This window comes from Cydia splendana, chromosome 13 (assembly GCF_910591565.1).
Source record: "Cydia splendana chromosome 13, ilCydSple1.2, whole genome shotgun sequence".
NCBI classification, from domain to species: domain Eukaryota; kingdom Metazoa; phylum Arthropoda; class Insecta; order Lepidoptera; family Tortricidae; genus Cydia; species Cydia splendana.
Window position 1 is genome coordinate 12,898,804 of NC_085972.1, and position 16,318 is coordinate 12,915,121.

Consider the following 16,318-nt stretch of genomic DNA (forward strand, 5'->3'; position numbering starts at 1 on the left):
CAGCCGTAGCCCTATTTTTTTTTAAAGACGAGGGCGAGATAGTTCTTAGAAAAATCGCTACGTGACCTCGAGATCCATAGCAAGTCGAGTAATCGTAAACCGCTCTTGCACTGGTTTGCCGAGCATGTGTCATAATCATAACTTAGTCAAAAACTGGCTCAAATTTTTCAAATATGACGAAGTTCCGGTTTGACAAGTATGACATTTACAATGATGACAGTGGCATGGCAGTATCTCAAACGCGAAAGTAGTTAGGCCAGCCGCTCCCGGTTATCCGCCTACAGCTGTCAGCAGAATGTTGACAGTTAAAAGATAACGCATCCGCTGGAAACATTGTCTCTTTATGAGTCAATCAGAACAATTCTCAGAAAGTCTGTATATTTTGAGAATTGTTATTATAAAACTTTCCTGTTTTGTTACCAGATTTCCTTACACATTTAGTAACAAAAAAGGAATGTTTCTTAGAAACATTCTGGGACATGTTGGGAAATGTGGTGGAAGTTGTTCAGCTTCATTTACTTTACCAGCATACCAATTTTTATAGAAATCTAAGATGTGACCGAAATGTACAAACTTTTTGAGAATTGCTCATCAACGGATCGAATCGGCTGCAATCACGTATACAAAACCGCTCTTATTTCTAAAAGTTTTTAAATTACTCGTTTTCTCGCTGACTTCTATATTTTACTTTCCTTATGTTTTCTTCATAGGCTACTAATCCATATAGGAACCATTAGCCACACCAGTTTAGACGACCCCCTTTTCATCGCTTTGAAGATCAAAGATCGTGTAAATGCTAGTTGCAGGTTAACATTATTCATCAAGTTAGAACGAGATTAACCTTTAATAGATGGCCAATCGTTGGCCTTTAGGTAAGTAACAGCCTGATTTATATGCTGGCATCGCATAACGAGTAGCAAGAGCATTTATATTAATCACTTACATTTAATACATGCATCATTATCGTGCGCCAGTTTCATTGATTACATTTTATCCCTACTTGCATACCGATAATAGTCAATCACGAGCTTTTCTACTAAGACTTAATTCTTGAGCAAAATCCGTGGATAGTATAGAAAAGTTTATTCAAATAAGAGCACGACGTTACGTGCAATCAATTCTAACAGAGAAGTAAAATGACACCTTAATCATGAATACAAGTAACAATAACATGACAGGTTCTTAGTAAAGGCCGAAATACTTAAATAATGTCCCAATTCAACTGTATTGTACTGTACTTTCATCTTTACGTAGTCATAATTAGTATGTAATTATATATTATTATATTCTCAATTATACCTATACTAAATTACTAAAAAACGTAGCAACATGCTGAGATGGGACCATTTCGTGACACTTTATTTTTCACTATGTTTTTTCAATGTATGTCTGTTGTCTGTGTGTTTACGAATAAAAAACTATTCTATTCTATTCTATTCTATTCTATTCAATACAAGGAGATACAGTCTTTATTGCATTCAATAATGTGTCATGAATTTTTATAACCTGCCTCAGATATTGTAGCGTACCTAAACTTCTGCACGACAAATGTACCTTGACGCAGTACCAATATCATCAACCGTATCATGACTTCATAGGATTCCGAAGTAAAAATGTGTATAAGTAGAGCGTGTGTACAATGTAGGTAGACACATAGGATTTACATAATTTAATTAATATGACAATAAATTTACCTATGTAATCTAATTAAAAATTACAAAGCCTGTTGCGGATATCATCATTGGTTTGTTTTGGACGAAGCATGTTGCTGATTTGCATTTGTGGCCACCTGACGAAGCCTGCGTTGTCGGTATTTTGTATACAAGCTGGATATATTTTAAGGTTATATTTGATCATATGAGAATATAAGTGTATGCACCACTAAAATGTAAGTGAAGCATTAAATTTTTCAAATACATATATTATACTTACGTCACTTATGTTTGCTATATTTCGGCAATGCGTTAATGACTCTCCTCATCGATGAGCTTTCACTGATCAAACAGCAACGTAGTAACTTTTGTATCAAGTTAATGTACTGATTAACATTGTTTCTCTGTACTTAGCAGATAAAATAAGAACTTTATTGATTAGTCCATGTTTCCCACACTCGCATGTTAGCCACAGCTGCTACTACGCTCGTGTTACAATGTGCAAAAAATGTGCAATATGTGCACAATGTTATTGCCCACTGTAAACTTTACATTACAATGGAAATTGGTTCACACGTCATTGACATGTTTGTTATAAACATATTGTTATGTTACGGGCTTCATAAGTCATGTAGTCGGCATACACGCAGGTGTTTGTCAAGTGTTGCCAAATGCGACCCAAAGTATTTTAAACATTAATTTTGTAATTCTGTTTACCCATTTCTGTAATCACAGGCTATTTGAGAATAGACTATTTGGTAAAAGTCTGTGTCTGAAAATACATTACCGACATATGTTATATAAGTTTATTTCATGTTTCGTCTTTCGGATCTAAAAGTAAAGCAATGAGACTTGACCTCAACCCAATTCGGACGTGCACGATATCAAACCGATATTAGAATGATATCAGTTACTTCAGCTGTCATCGGCGCGGGCGTCCCGCCTGCACTAATATTTGTGCGGACAATCATTCAATTGGCCTGCTAGTCCTTGTTGAATCGCAATATTTCCAATACCTAACTATATTTGAATATGACTGGTTTAGTAATTATATAGGAACTATACAAATACATAAGCGCCACTTGCACCATTCCACTAACCCGGGGTTAACCCGTTAATCCTTGAGTTACCATGGTTACCAGTACAATTTGACACGGGTTAACGGTTTAACCGCTTAACTCCGGGTTAGTGGGATTGCTGCAAGTGGCCCTAAGCCAATTAGCGGTATCTCAAATAAAAATTTAATGCAAACATATACCTTACATGCTTTATGTGAAAATTCCATTTTCAACATCAATTGTTTTTGAGATACCGCTATTGGGCTTATTAGGAGGGCAGTATTTTTATGTACCAAAAAGTTTAAGTACATAAATAAATGAATATATAGAAAAAGTCTGGAAAGATATTTACGGTCTATATAAATGTGAAGTTAACGCCAAGTGTCCTACAATCACTTTTAGAAGGGACTGTTACGCCACACTTTATGTCATGCCTGTAACAAGTTTAAATCAATAAAGTGTTTTACAGCAATATTTCATACAGGCCTGGCCTAGTACCTAATGGGGTCGAAGAATATTTAAAAAAATTGTGTTTACAGTACATATGGTCCTATTTTCTCGCACTAGTGCGTAAAATAGCACTTTTCGTGCGATGTCAAAAGTTTAAAGGGCCATATGTACTGTAAAACGTTGTACGATACACGTGCGAATAGGTAATTCGCAACTCGTGTCGATTTAAAACACTCCCTTCGGTGGTGTTTTAATTTATCGCCACTCGTTTCATATTTCCTCTTTTCCGCACTTGTATCGTAAATAACTATTATGTTTCTTGTGTGAGTGTTTGTAGTACTGTTTACATATGCATAAACAGTTTTTGTACACATAGAAAGAATAAATATATAGATATTAATTTAGTAACAAGAAACAATTACTAAATTTTCAGTTGTTAACGTATCATTAAAATAAAACCGGATATTTTTTAAATTTGATTTGTCTTTATGTAAGTAAATTTGAAAAATGTACCTTTTTAGGTATGTATATAAAAAAACCGGACAAGTGCGAGTCGGACTCGCCCACCGAGGGTTCCGAAGTTTTTAGTATTTGTTGTTATAGCGGCAACAGAAATACATCATCTGTGAAAATTTCAACTGTCTAGCTATCACGGTTCGTGAGATACAGCCTGGTGACAGACGGACGGACGGACGGACAGCGGAGTCTTAGTAATAGGGTCCCGTTTTACCCTTTGGGTACGGAACCCTAAAAAGAATGAAATTGTTGTCTACAATCCTGTTTTATATTTTATTGTTACTCTAATTGAATAAATATTAAGACAAAATCATCTCGGGGAAAAAAGCATTCATATGGAAAAATTATAGAAAGCATTTCGTTGTCGTAGCGCAAACGAGTGTCATCTTGGCTAGGCCCCCAGGAAAGATTTCATTTTTATTCAATCGTATTCGGCTGACCGCAGATGTAATGAGAGAATTCCTGTCCGTTCTTTTACCATATGTTCAGCTCGGAAATCAATTGAACCTGTAATGAGACTTATAAAAAAACCGTTCTAGGTATCATGTATGCTTATGTTTATTTACTTCAATTGATTGTATCATTGCCAGTGTTTTTTTTAAATTACATATTAAAGTATTTAGGTCAAGAATTTCATTGGCATTGATTGATAGATAATGACAGACACTTCATCAAGAAAACTTTAATATATTTTATTGCCGCGGTCTTACTGACAGCTAGATCTCGTGGAAAAACTATCGATTCAATTGCCCCGTAAATACATCTTAATCTTTGTGGTATTAATTAAGGTTCAATGTCTGCATATCTTTAACAGTTGAAAATGTATTCAAACTTATAAACAATACCTACCTAGGTATATCTTAAGTACCTATTTCACATTAAACTTTACAAATATAACTTTATTCTTTATGGATTTGAAATAATTTGTCTTGATTATTTATTCATTATTATTAAATTATTCATTATTTCACAAGCCACATTTAGCTTATCAAATAACACTTATAACTGACTTATAAGGAGCAACTAAGTAACATGTGTGTTTACATCAACAGCCTTGTCACTTAATTTATTGCTGTAACATTAATTTTTCGGAAGTTCCTTAGGCAAGAAATCATGTATATTAAATTTCACTAAATTGCTACTTACCTACACCAAAAAGAATAGATAGTATAGAGGGGTCCTGTCATTGTAAATTTTGTAGTCACTGTAAATTTACTGCCATCTATCGACACACGACTAAAACTCAAAATAAAAACATATAAAGTTATCAAAAAATGTATATATATGGATAAATGATTTTATAATTTTTATATCACTTTGATCCATGTTCATTCACTGATATCTATGTGTTAAAATTGTTAAATATGAAACGGTGTCGTCACGCCATCTAGCCGAGCATAGGCTAAAGGTGTGTGCGCCACCTATTCGAGAATGACTTTTACTTGAATTCCGAGGCACGTTTTTTCCTTAGACTTTATTCGTCTTATACGAAGTTACATATGTCTTTGCCTACACCAACGAGTTGCCCCGGAGCCACATGCAAATTCACATCAGTGTTATAGTTATAACCGCCTTTATAACAGAACACAAAGAAGTTCTTCTACTATTTTTAAATAAACATTGTTAATACAAAAGCAAACGTATTCATATTTATTTTTAAAAAGGCACGCAGGCCCGGTTTTGCTTGAAGCTGAAATGGTAAGAAAGTTAATACTAAGAATAACCCAAACGTGTCCGGATTTCAATATGCTGATGTAAAAGATAGCCGCTTACAATACAACTATAGGACATCTTTTTTCATGTAATTACATACATTTATTCGCAATTCTGCAATTTACAATCTTTCATGATAATCATGATTTAAGGGCATACTTAATAACAGTAAAAGAACTATAAATATTGAAATGATATGGAAGGTTGAACGTTACTTAATAAAAGTCATTTTTACTAGTCAAAGTAAATTTTTCCATCTATTAATGGAATGCAGTAAAAGAAAACTTTGGTTTTCCGTACCTATGGTGTTGTTGTAAACTGAAATAGATGTTATTGATAAATATGCCATTAATAATGACTAATAATGATAGTCTAAATAGAATAAGTGTGGAAAAAGTCTCAATTCCATTTTTTATCGCAGTTTACTCGGAGCAACAGAGGTCACCGCCTATATGACCTTTATACAGAGCTCGATGGCATTTTTATTGTTAGTCATATGCATACCTGAATTCTCGAGTGCGTAACGAGCGGCTTATTACCGATGCATCTCGGTTAGAGCCGACAGAGCAAGGCCTCGATCGGATCGCACATATCTAGAACAGCCATCCGCAAAAACACGACCCGGGTCGTATGCATGATGACTTGTCTGCTATTGTCATCGGTATCCATCGCAGGCGAGTATTCGACCGTAACAACCAGTATACGTATGCTATCTGATTACGCTCAACTGCTACAGTTTTAGAGATCATATGTGAAGGCAAGGAAAGCCATGATAATCAGGGGACTTGTAAGCACGTTGGCCAATTAGCAGCGGCAAAATGTATTAAACGCACTGACAACTTGTAGTTACAATTTAATGGTATCATGCCTATTTAATTATTTATCTGAAATTGGCTTATTTTAAATACCAATTTGTTGTATCCCACTAATGCGAATAAATGAATATAAGATTATTTTGTTCTTCAAACAACTCCAAAAACTTAATTATATTATAAATACCTACTGTATGCATACTAGAGTTCCATTGGCGAAACTAATAAATTTCCATTTCACCATTTAGCAATGTCACCAGTTTAAGGTGCTCAAATAGTGACATTGCTATATGATTATTGGATAATCATTGTAAATCTAAAATTTTATATATTCTATCAATTACTCAGACACTGGAACTAAAAAGATTTTAGGTTTAGTTATTTGTTTTTTTTAGTCGATTATATAAATTAATATTGTTAAGATATTTTAGTCAATGTTACATAACCACTTTTTTTATCATTAATTAAAAACGTTTTTTTCTTTTCAGAGGTTTACTTTGAGAAACAACGCTACGATGGCTGGTACAACAACAGAGCGTACCCTGATTGGGGTTCAGTCGGTAAGTGTACCGGTAAACATTCACATACCTACAAACTTTTGTTATTTATATGTGAACGGCTTTGCTATAAGTAATACTATTTTCTTCAACCTAGCGTTTTACCGGCCTAGCGCCAGGGTTCGCTTTCCTGCCCAATCTTCTCCACTTTGCCCGGTCTTCAGCATCCTCAAGTGTGAGATTGTTCTCTTCCATGTCTGATATAAGTGATATAATACTATACAAAAAGCAAAAGAGACAGAGGGTAGATCCCTATGGTGTGTGGATAGACCACAATAAAACTCGTAGCAAGTCAATTACTTCTTGAAAATGGTACTCGGAACAGTGCTGAAATATCGGGAATAATTTAAACAAATTTACATGGCATATAGTCGGTTATTACTGTAGTTACAGATGACAGATTGATAAGTTTTATTAGTTATTCAAATACCTTTTCTTTTATGAATGAACAAACTCATCATCATTATCATTCGTTTGCTCGTGTCCCATTTACTTTGGGTAAGCACAGCACAGTATGTCTTTTAATTGCATCTTTTCGCCAATATTAGTAAATATCTGATAAATAAATGTTTCATATTGATGACCACACTTTCACATGACAACATTGATATATTTAACGCAGTCGAAACTCTAAACATAAATCTATATTGCACGCCAAAGACAAGACATTTCATTCGCGTGACAAGAAACCACAAGTCATTGACAATGTTTGCATTTGAATATACGAGTACCTAATACCTAATTTTATTGTTTGAATTCAAATCAGTTCGTCGTTTTTTTCATTCATAATGGATTATTGTCAAGTCAGTCATTGTTATACCTGAGTAAGCAGGTCAAAAGAAGATTGAAAAATAGATAGGTACCTAGTAGATATTGAAAAGAATAGGTTCAAAGTATTTACACTATATGGTGTCGTAGCACACTACTAAACCAATCAATACAATTTTGTTCAATAAAGTTTAAAAAAATTTACACTGTTTTGTGATATGTAGAAAATCAAACGGCGTAATATTACATTTATCATATTACGACATCGACTCTGTCAAACTTCAACTGTCAGCTGTCATTGTTTGATTTGAGCTAATCAAGTCTGATTGGGCTTACCGGTTTGATTTATCGAGTCAACCTTGCTTTAATCTCTCTTAAACATTAATACATCAATGGAACTTGTAACGCTAATGACAGTTAACGTTTGGTAATTAGATATTGTCTTAAATATGACATATTACAAACATAAGAGGCAGATAAGGTAAAGGGCCCCTGTTTCGGCAGGTTAAGGCTCTTGAGAGTGAGTGGAGAGTTTGTATATTTTTTTTAATATTACTAAGCATATCATTACCTTGAAAGCTTTTGAATAAGTTATATTAGTTCTTTGTTGATAATTTAATGTATAAACTGTAGGGTTTTAGTTGAAACTTTATTTTATATGAATTTTGTCGTGAACCTCTTATTTGGCTCCCATTTCGTGATACAAATTTAGGTCAGCTCCTAAGTTCGTGAATTCGTGTCCCCTGTTTCGGCATAAAGTTTTCTTAGAGTAATTGGTGATAATTTGCTGATAATCATTTATATTTAACGGTCTTACCTACTTACGAATAATTGTATGGTCAAATTAAAAATAATATTAAAAAATAATAATTTGAGAGCTAGCTTAAAGTTTTTTGTACTCGTCGTCTTTAATGGTTGAATTAAGACTTTGTAAACCATATGGGTACTTTAATACGTGATTAAGAGCCAAACTATTTAAATAAATAAAATAAAAATTACAAATTAAAATAAATTAAAAAATAAAAAATATTTACAAAAAATAATTTACTATCTTATACGTTAAATATAAACATACACAAAAATAAATCAAATAAATTGAATAATAAATAAAATTGTGCTAGTAGTTAATATGAGAATATACGTGGAATATACCTTAAAAATTTTAACTCGGGTCACATTCAAACTCGTTTTATGAGAATTCTAGTGAAAAAAACATATACCGAATTTCACTCATACGAAACTTCATGAAATACATTAATTGTTTACTAATTTATTTTTTTAATTATCTTCGTTGTTATATTTAAAAACAAGCACTCAAAATGTATCTAGAAAATCCTTGATTCGTTAGTGGCACGAAATAGGAGACACACGAAAAATAAAATGACCGCTATTTCGTGAGTCGATTTATTGCAATTTTAAGTTATTTCTATGCAAATATTCAATCTTTTTTCTTATCAAATCAATTACTAAGGAACCCACAGAAACACTCCCAAAAACTTTTATTCGAATGGGTTTAGCATTTCCTTCCTATAAGCTTAACAAGTGAGAGCGCGCACCTTACGCCTAAAAAAAGTGCACGCATACAACACAGCTGTTCGCGGCCCTCTGACAGTTTCGACCGTCGTATTACTCTCAGTTTAATTACTAAAATATTCGTTATTACTTTATTGAAGAGATTAAATAATACAGATTTTTTTTCATATGTATAATTAGAATAAAAAATAATTGAATTCCTTATTATTTGCGCCAGAAACAAAACTAACGAAATAACGTACTAACACGAACTTGGGGCCGTTTACCTTACTTCGTGCTTTAAATACGGAAATACACGATCAGAGATATCATAAGCATACGTAGAGGTACTCATCAAGTGTTCATTCTTTGTACTAAAGTCGTGACCCGATGTGAGATATACATATTGTTTGTAATCAATACAGATATCGAGACTAAAAAAATAAACTGTACCTACCGTTACTATTAAAAGTATTACGACACAGTACTTAGACATTATCTTGAAGTACCTAGAGCATGTAACAAACACTCTTAAGCCTACCAAAAACCTACCTAAGATAAATCATTTGGTTAATTAAATGAAACATGATCACGTGCTATTTGAATCGTGATTTCACCGAACCGTGGCTAAACAGTTTCCACTGAAATTGATTTTACCGTTTATTGTGGTAATACATTCCTATTCGATTAAGACGCGCGGACGATTGTTTCATTTACACCATATAGTTAAGTATTTTGAAATACTTAAAAGGCTTTTTACTGCATCTTTACCAACATAAACATTCTAATAAGGTAATTGTTTAAAAGCTTTTATCCTCTGATGAGAGCCGTCTTAAGCTGATATCGTTTCACTTTCATTTACAACCGACTTTAGCGGTCTGTATATTTTTATGTAGGTCTCGATAACGCGATATTGGGTCATAAGGTCACATGATACATTTTTTGTCATCAATAGAGTTTGGATCAGCGTGAATCTCGTGAAATAATTTTATATTTCATCATGGCAGTTATTATTTCAGACATATTACTAGTGGCGTTTATTGTTCATTTACATTAAAAATAAGCAACTTAAACCTCAGAGTATAAACTATCTTAAACGAATAAACATTTCGTCTTTTAACGTTTATTTACTGGCCTACCTTAACAACAATGGACAATGGTGGATTAACAAAAGTGGTATTCTTACATTTCTTACCTTTGCTATAAGAGCTACACTGTTCCCATCGAGCCATTAAAACCCATAAAGTTTTATGAGATCATTTGTTCATGAATCATGATGATAAATAATGTTAAATAAAACCGGCAAAGTGTGAGTCGGACTCGCACACGAAGGGTTGGGTTCCGTACCATTATCTATAAAAATGGTCACCCAAACAAGTACTGACCCCGCCCGACGTTGCTTAACTTTGGTCTAAAATCACGTTTGTTGTATGGAAGCCCCACTTAAATCTTTATTTTATTCTGTTTTTAGTATTTGTTTATATAGCGGCAACAGAAATACATCATCTGTGAAAATTTCAGCTGTGACAGACGGACGGATGGACGGACGGACGGACGGACAGCGGAGTCTTAGTAATAGGGTCCCGTTTTACCCTTTGGGTACGGAACCCTAAAAAGACGAATAATATAAAAACGTACCATGTTTTTGCACGTAACGACCACCAATGAAGCCTTGATGATATAGAATCTCCACTGCTTACCAAAATTACGTGCACTTGCCCTCAATTGGCTTGAAATCGAAATTTTGGAATTCCTCGACGCGAGCTACCTCGTTAAGAACACCATAAAAAGCGAGTTAACACGAACTCGAGAAAAACCTGTTCATTACTTTACTAATAACCAGATAATTGCCCAATACCACTGAAATTTTCTGCTTACATGTAAATATGTAGTTACGTACAGTGTTGTTCCCATTGGAAACACCGATAGAAAAGACCTCAACGCGCTTAGAATCAGTAAGTACTTTTTCTTGACCTAAATAAGTAAATCTACAATTTACAAAAAATTACCTTGCAATAGTCTTGAATTATTCTACTATGTTATTTACAAAAAATCGAATGTGGCTCCTATTTAATTGCAACCTTTTACGTCAAATAAACCCTCGCTATAGCTCCACCCGGTCTCGTGCCGATCTAACATCAGATAAGCAGCTCAGAAAAACGGTTATTAATTTGTCAAATGTTAGCGTGGCGTAATCTTTTATATCTCGATACTGGTTTGTGTGATATCGCCCACGAGATATTAAGCTATTACCTCCAATGGACTCCGCATTGCGAAGCCTTTACAAAAGTACATCACTCGTTCACGCCCTCTACTATTCTATATGACATCAAATAAATCATGTTTACCCCTAGATTTGTTAATATTTGTAATATTATAATGTAAGTGAATATTTGTAATTTTATAAGGTATCTGCGAAGAAATTCAAAGGTGTATGTGAAGTCCCCAATCCGCATTGGGCTAGCGTGGGGACTATAGCCCAAGCCCTCTCGCGCATGAGAGGAGGCCTGTGCCCAGCAGTGGGACGTATATAGGCTAAAATGATGATGAATGATGAATGTAAGTGAATACTATTTAGCATATAACTAGTAAGAGAGAGGTAAAAGTCAGTGCACAATAAATTGATATAAATGGAGTCGTGTTGCATACACCTCATGTGACCTCCTGCGGGCTCAGCACGGTTCCATTTTTATCGACTATCACTATGCGCGTCCCTTTCGCACTTACATACTTGTTAGAACGTGACAGGCATGGTGACAAGGGATAAAAACGCGACCGTGCTAAGCCGCCTGGTGTTGAGCGCGAGTCGTCTCGTCTTATCTTATACATAGCTACAAACTTTGTGGTTAGTTATCTGCGTACTCAACACGCCACGCCGCCGCCGCAGGCGACTAAAGAAAAATCGAGCGCGGGACGTGTTTAATAGCAAAGTATAAGTAACTATAAATCATCATAGGGCCACGACTTGCTTGAAGTTTTGTTAAATAATTGATATTGTTTTTTTTTTCGTATATCGTGACTGCAATAAATTGAGGGATAATTTTGACATACTGCCTTGATCATGTGTCATAACATACCATGAAAATGCGGTCATATCATATATCAGCATAATATGAATTTATTATTTGTAAATTCCTCCTAATCTTTCCACTATTTTGGAAGGTATTTTGAAGATACGCTTGGTCCATTTCGAATCCAACAAACATCGTTTTCAGATGTGGGATTAAGTTGAAATTTTACAGTTTTAATGAAATCGGATGATAAAAGAGTATTGCGTATGCTTATGCTGTCAGTCAGTCAGGTCATGATCAGATGATGCAGCCCGAGGGTCAAAATACGTCTACCCAATTAAATGTTCAGCCGATCATAAAACGCTTGGAAAGTTTTCATTACAAAACCTTGTAGAATCATAACACAAGTATTCTATATTCTCTTTTATGTGATATGTGATATGAAAGAGTTAGACCAAGAAAAGTCTGCACCGATTTTGATAGCATACGAAGTGATAGTGTTATTTATACGTCATAATTTCATAGAAGTTTGACGTTTAAAATAACACTTGCACTGCGTGTGCTATCAAAATCGTTGCAGACATGTCTTGGTTTAACTCTAAGTATTTTACGCGTAATGATAACACTTAATCTTATTCCATTCCATGAAGATTTTCATACGATAAAGAGCATTTAATCTACATGACGGAGAATAACCCATGACCGCCCACACCAGAATATTTCGTAACAATTATACATATTAACAACGATGTAGGCCACGTGCCACACTAAACCTAATCAGCTTCAAACAAAGGTCATGCGAGATCTACAAGCATGTACGGCCCGTGTCATTTAGTATGACCATGCAGAAGGGCACGAATTGCCTCACACTGATGCAACCACGTCAAATTGAATCCGTCATTAGACAAACATCAATATAAGAGCCGTGTGATGTATTAACAGCGTATAGAAACACACATGAACCGTGTGAATATCGTGCCGTGAGCTATTTATGCTATTGAATCGTCTGATAATTTGGAGAGATAGGCAATTATGAGAAGCCATGAAGGTAGACATTGCTTGCGAGCCAAAACTCGCAAGGCTCCTCGCTCCTAATTCGATGCTCATGCTAGTGGTTGGAAATTGCGACATAGAATCACGCGTTTGTGAATTATTAGCTCTACAGCCATAACTATAAATCATTCAGACAGTCGTTCGACATTACTGTGTTAATATACTGAAATACAGTATTCGATTATAGTATTCCTTACGTATAATATTAGACGTTCTAGTGTCTCATGGAAAACCCCCATGGTCACTTTCCTTTTAAACCAATTTACTTACCATAATAATATCTTATTTAATTATTTCCGATCTCTGCTGATAAAGACATATCACCTCGCTAGCGGTTAAGTAAGACGAACGCAAATAACGTGATTTATTTATTTGCATAATGTAAATGGAAGCCCTTTGGAAATTGAGATACATTTAAATTGTTCCTTCAGCCTTCATATCCAAACAAAAAGTGTACGTAGGAAGACGTTTCTAATTTAGGTATCGGTCCTTATTATCGTTTAATTTGTATATTACTCGTATAAAACAATGTTACAGTGATATCCCAACTCTAAACGCATTTTTAATGCACTCATTGGATAGATTATATCGGAGACCGATCACATATTTATTGCTTGTTTTACTTATATCTTTGCTTATATGGAACAACGTAATATATATTTTTACTAAATTGAGTTTTGTACGTAAGTACACACGTTACAAATAATCCATAAAATATGATGAAGTTGTGGCTTGTGGCTTAAAGATCCATAATGTTAAATATGTAGTTTCGATTTGCGTTTTCGTGACTAACAACCATGCCGAATGGGTAACAGGCGGTGAGAGGGTTCTGAATTATTGGCAAACCAAAAATCGCTTGCGGCGCGCCGTGGTAGACCCTCGATAAAATTCCGAGTCAACGACAACAAATAAGGAGAAACATTTTAATTATGAAATATCACTACACCTTATAAAACAAAGTCGTCGTCGTTGTCGTCGTCGTCGTCGTCGTCGTCCCCCCCTCGCGTCTGTCTGTGTTCGCGATAAACACGGAAACGGATTTTCATGCGGTTTTCACCTATCAATAGAGTTATTCTTGAGGAAGGTTTAGGTGTATAATTTGTTAAAGTTTTGTGTAACCCGTGTGAAGCCGGGGCGGGTCGCTAGTAATACATAATAAGTAGGTAGGTACAAAAGAATTACAAGAGATAACGGGAACTATGACCGATTGCGGAAACATTTGGAAAGATAAGATAAAAGATAAAGATAAAAAATAGTTTATTCAAGTAGGCATATTACAATGCGCTTATGAACGTCAAATAAACCTTTACCGGCTCCAACCGTACACCTCTGCCCCGAGAAGATTTAAATCCCCCCTCAATTGGAGGAGGGTATCCCAATATGGTACCGGCAACAAACTCGGCGGGACACATCTTTTTAAAACATGATTACATTTTATAATTAACATGCATTACGAGTAAGTAAGAAAAATACAATTTAAATTACTATAGTATTCATGCAATTATACTCAGTGAGTACATAACTTTATACAAATACGTAGCTCTTTCAGAAAACATATCAAATTCTTACAAAAGGAAAAGAAAATAAAACCAATAAAAGAAATGAGAATACATATTATATGAATCTGACTGATTGTTATGAGATGCTTTCATACAATTTAATGTGCTTTCTTACCTGAGCTGAGTCACCTTTAACTCTGTGACACGGCACTTTGTATGGTTAGCTCAGTTTAACGTTTTTAGGATTGTCTCGAATATAGTGTAGTTTTGTTCTATGGCAAGGAAGTCTTTGATGTAGCAACAATATACATGACAGGCACTCTGCCAATAGGAAACAAATTGAAGCTGATGGTGTTGCTACTTCAAATTAAATCCTAAATTTATGGAATAATATTAATAAATATTTAAATCAAAAACTTAATTTATAAATACAAAATAGGTTGAAATATATTCAAATAATTGAATATGATTTATTTCTTTGGGTTATACTTGCATATAAAATTATTCCATGAATTTCATTAGTTACTGTTATTTTGATTGTGTCATCCCAGGGACAGAATGGTTTGAGATCATTTCCTGGCTGGGTTTCGCCCTGGATGGGCATCTTTTATACATAAAACAGTGAAGCGAAGTACATCATGCTCTGGTAGCATCGATCAGAGGCTTGGTTATGCAGTAGCCGCTGCATCCATGAGCTAGGGAGCTCATGCTGTTGTTATTTTGCCACAAACAGTAAGTAGAATATGATAATATATGGATGTCCTCAGGTGCAACTCCTTGTTGAATCTTTGTTTGACCATTTCGCTTTGTTTCCAGTCTGCTGGTAAAACAATGTGGTGGGAGGGAGTATCACAGCTGTGAGATGAGTCCACTCTAGGAATTTCCAGCTGGTGAGAAACTTAGATCATATAATGTCTCTTAGGTTAGCAGAGCACATGCTACTAGTTATTAATCTTGAATTGTTTCTTTCAGCTGACTGGGGTTTTTTCGTTTTTATGTTACTACGTATGTGAAATCAGTTCGCATATCAGAGTATGGAAGTCTGTCCATATTCCTAAAACTTCAAGTGTGTCTGGTGAGCAGTTCGCCATAAGAATTTCGCTCTTCTGCTGGATGGAGATGACGTCACTTTCAAACTGAGACCTTAGTCCTTCGGTGTTGCTCTGCGGTGTCGGGTCAGATTCCCGCTGCTGCAAATCGGCTCCGGCACAGCGGAGGATGACACGTCGGGCTTGAACTGGTGGAACAGTGTTATGAGGTTGGTGTACGCTTTCTTTCCGTCCTAGAAGCATTTCCAAATTTAAAGTTAAAGAATTTAGTAGAATCATATGTGATGGCAAATGATAATTTAGGGACTAACAAATTTAGATAGGTCTGCTTGTAAATCATTTTAGAACCATTTCTGGCACGACCCAGCTCTGTCGTCTGACATTATTAAAATAAGGTGCTTATGCTAGCTTAATGATTTACATGTAGAATAACTGCCCATGTTCGAATTAGTAATAAATGATGTGTCACAAAAACTAACTTTCATTCATGTCCTTTATTGCCCTGAATGTTGATGGAAATAAGTTTAGCACCTGCTTGAGCTTTTGGTAAGATTTAGTTTTTATTTAATTTAGTAACTTTAATTGTCCGTGAGTTTCCTCAGGGAAAGCCCACAGCCGGGCTAGGAATATTTACGTGACAATTTGGCGCCCAACGTGGGGCTACACAT

The 16,318-nt window shown here is 35.0% G+C and overlaps 1 protein-coding gene across 1 annotated transcript in view; it reads left to right on the forward strand.

Moving 5' to 3' along the window:
* LOC134796083 (dual oxidase) overlaps positions 1-16,318 on the forward strand; it is a 61,380-nt gene that overhangs the window by 18,086 nt on the left and 26,976 nt on the right. The window contains exon 3 of the mRNA XM_063768020.1: positions 6,690-6,761. Within this exon, the coding sequence (XP_063624090.1) occupies positions 6,690-6,761 (72 nt within the window). The remainder of the gene's footprint in view (positions 1-6,689; positions 6,762-16,318) is intronic.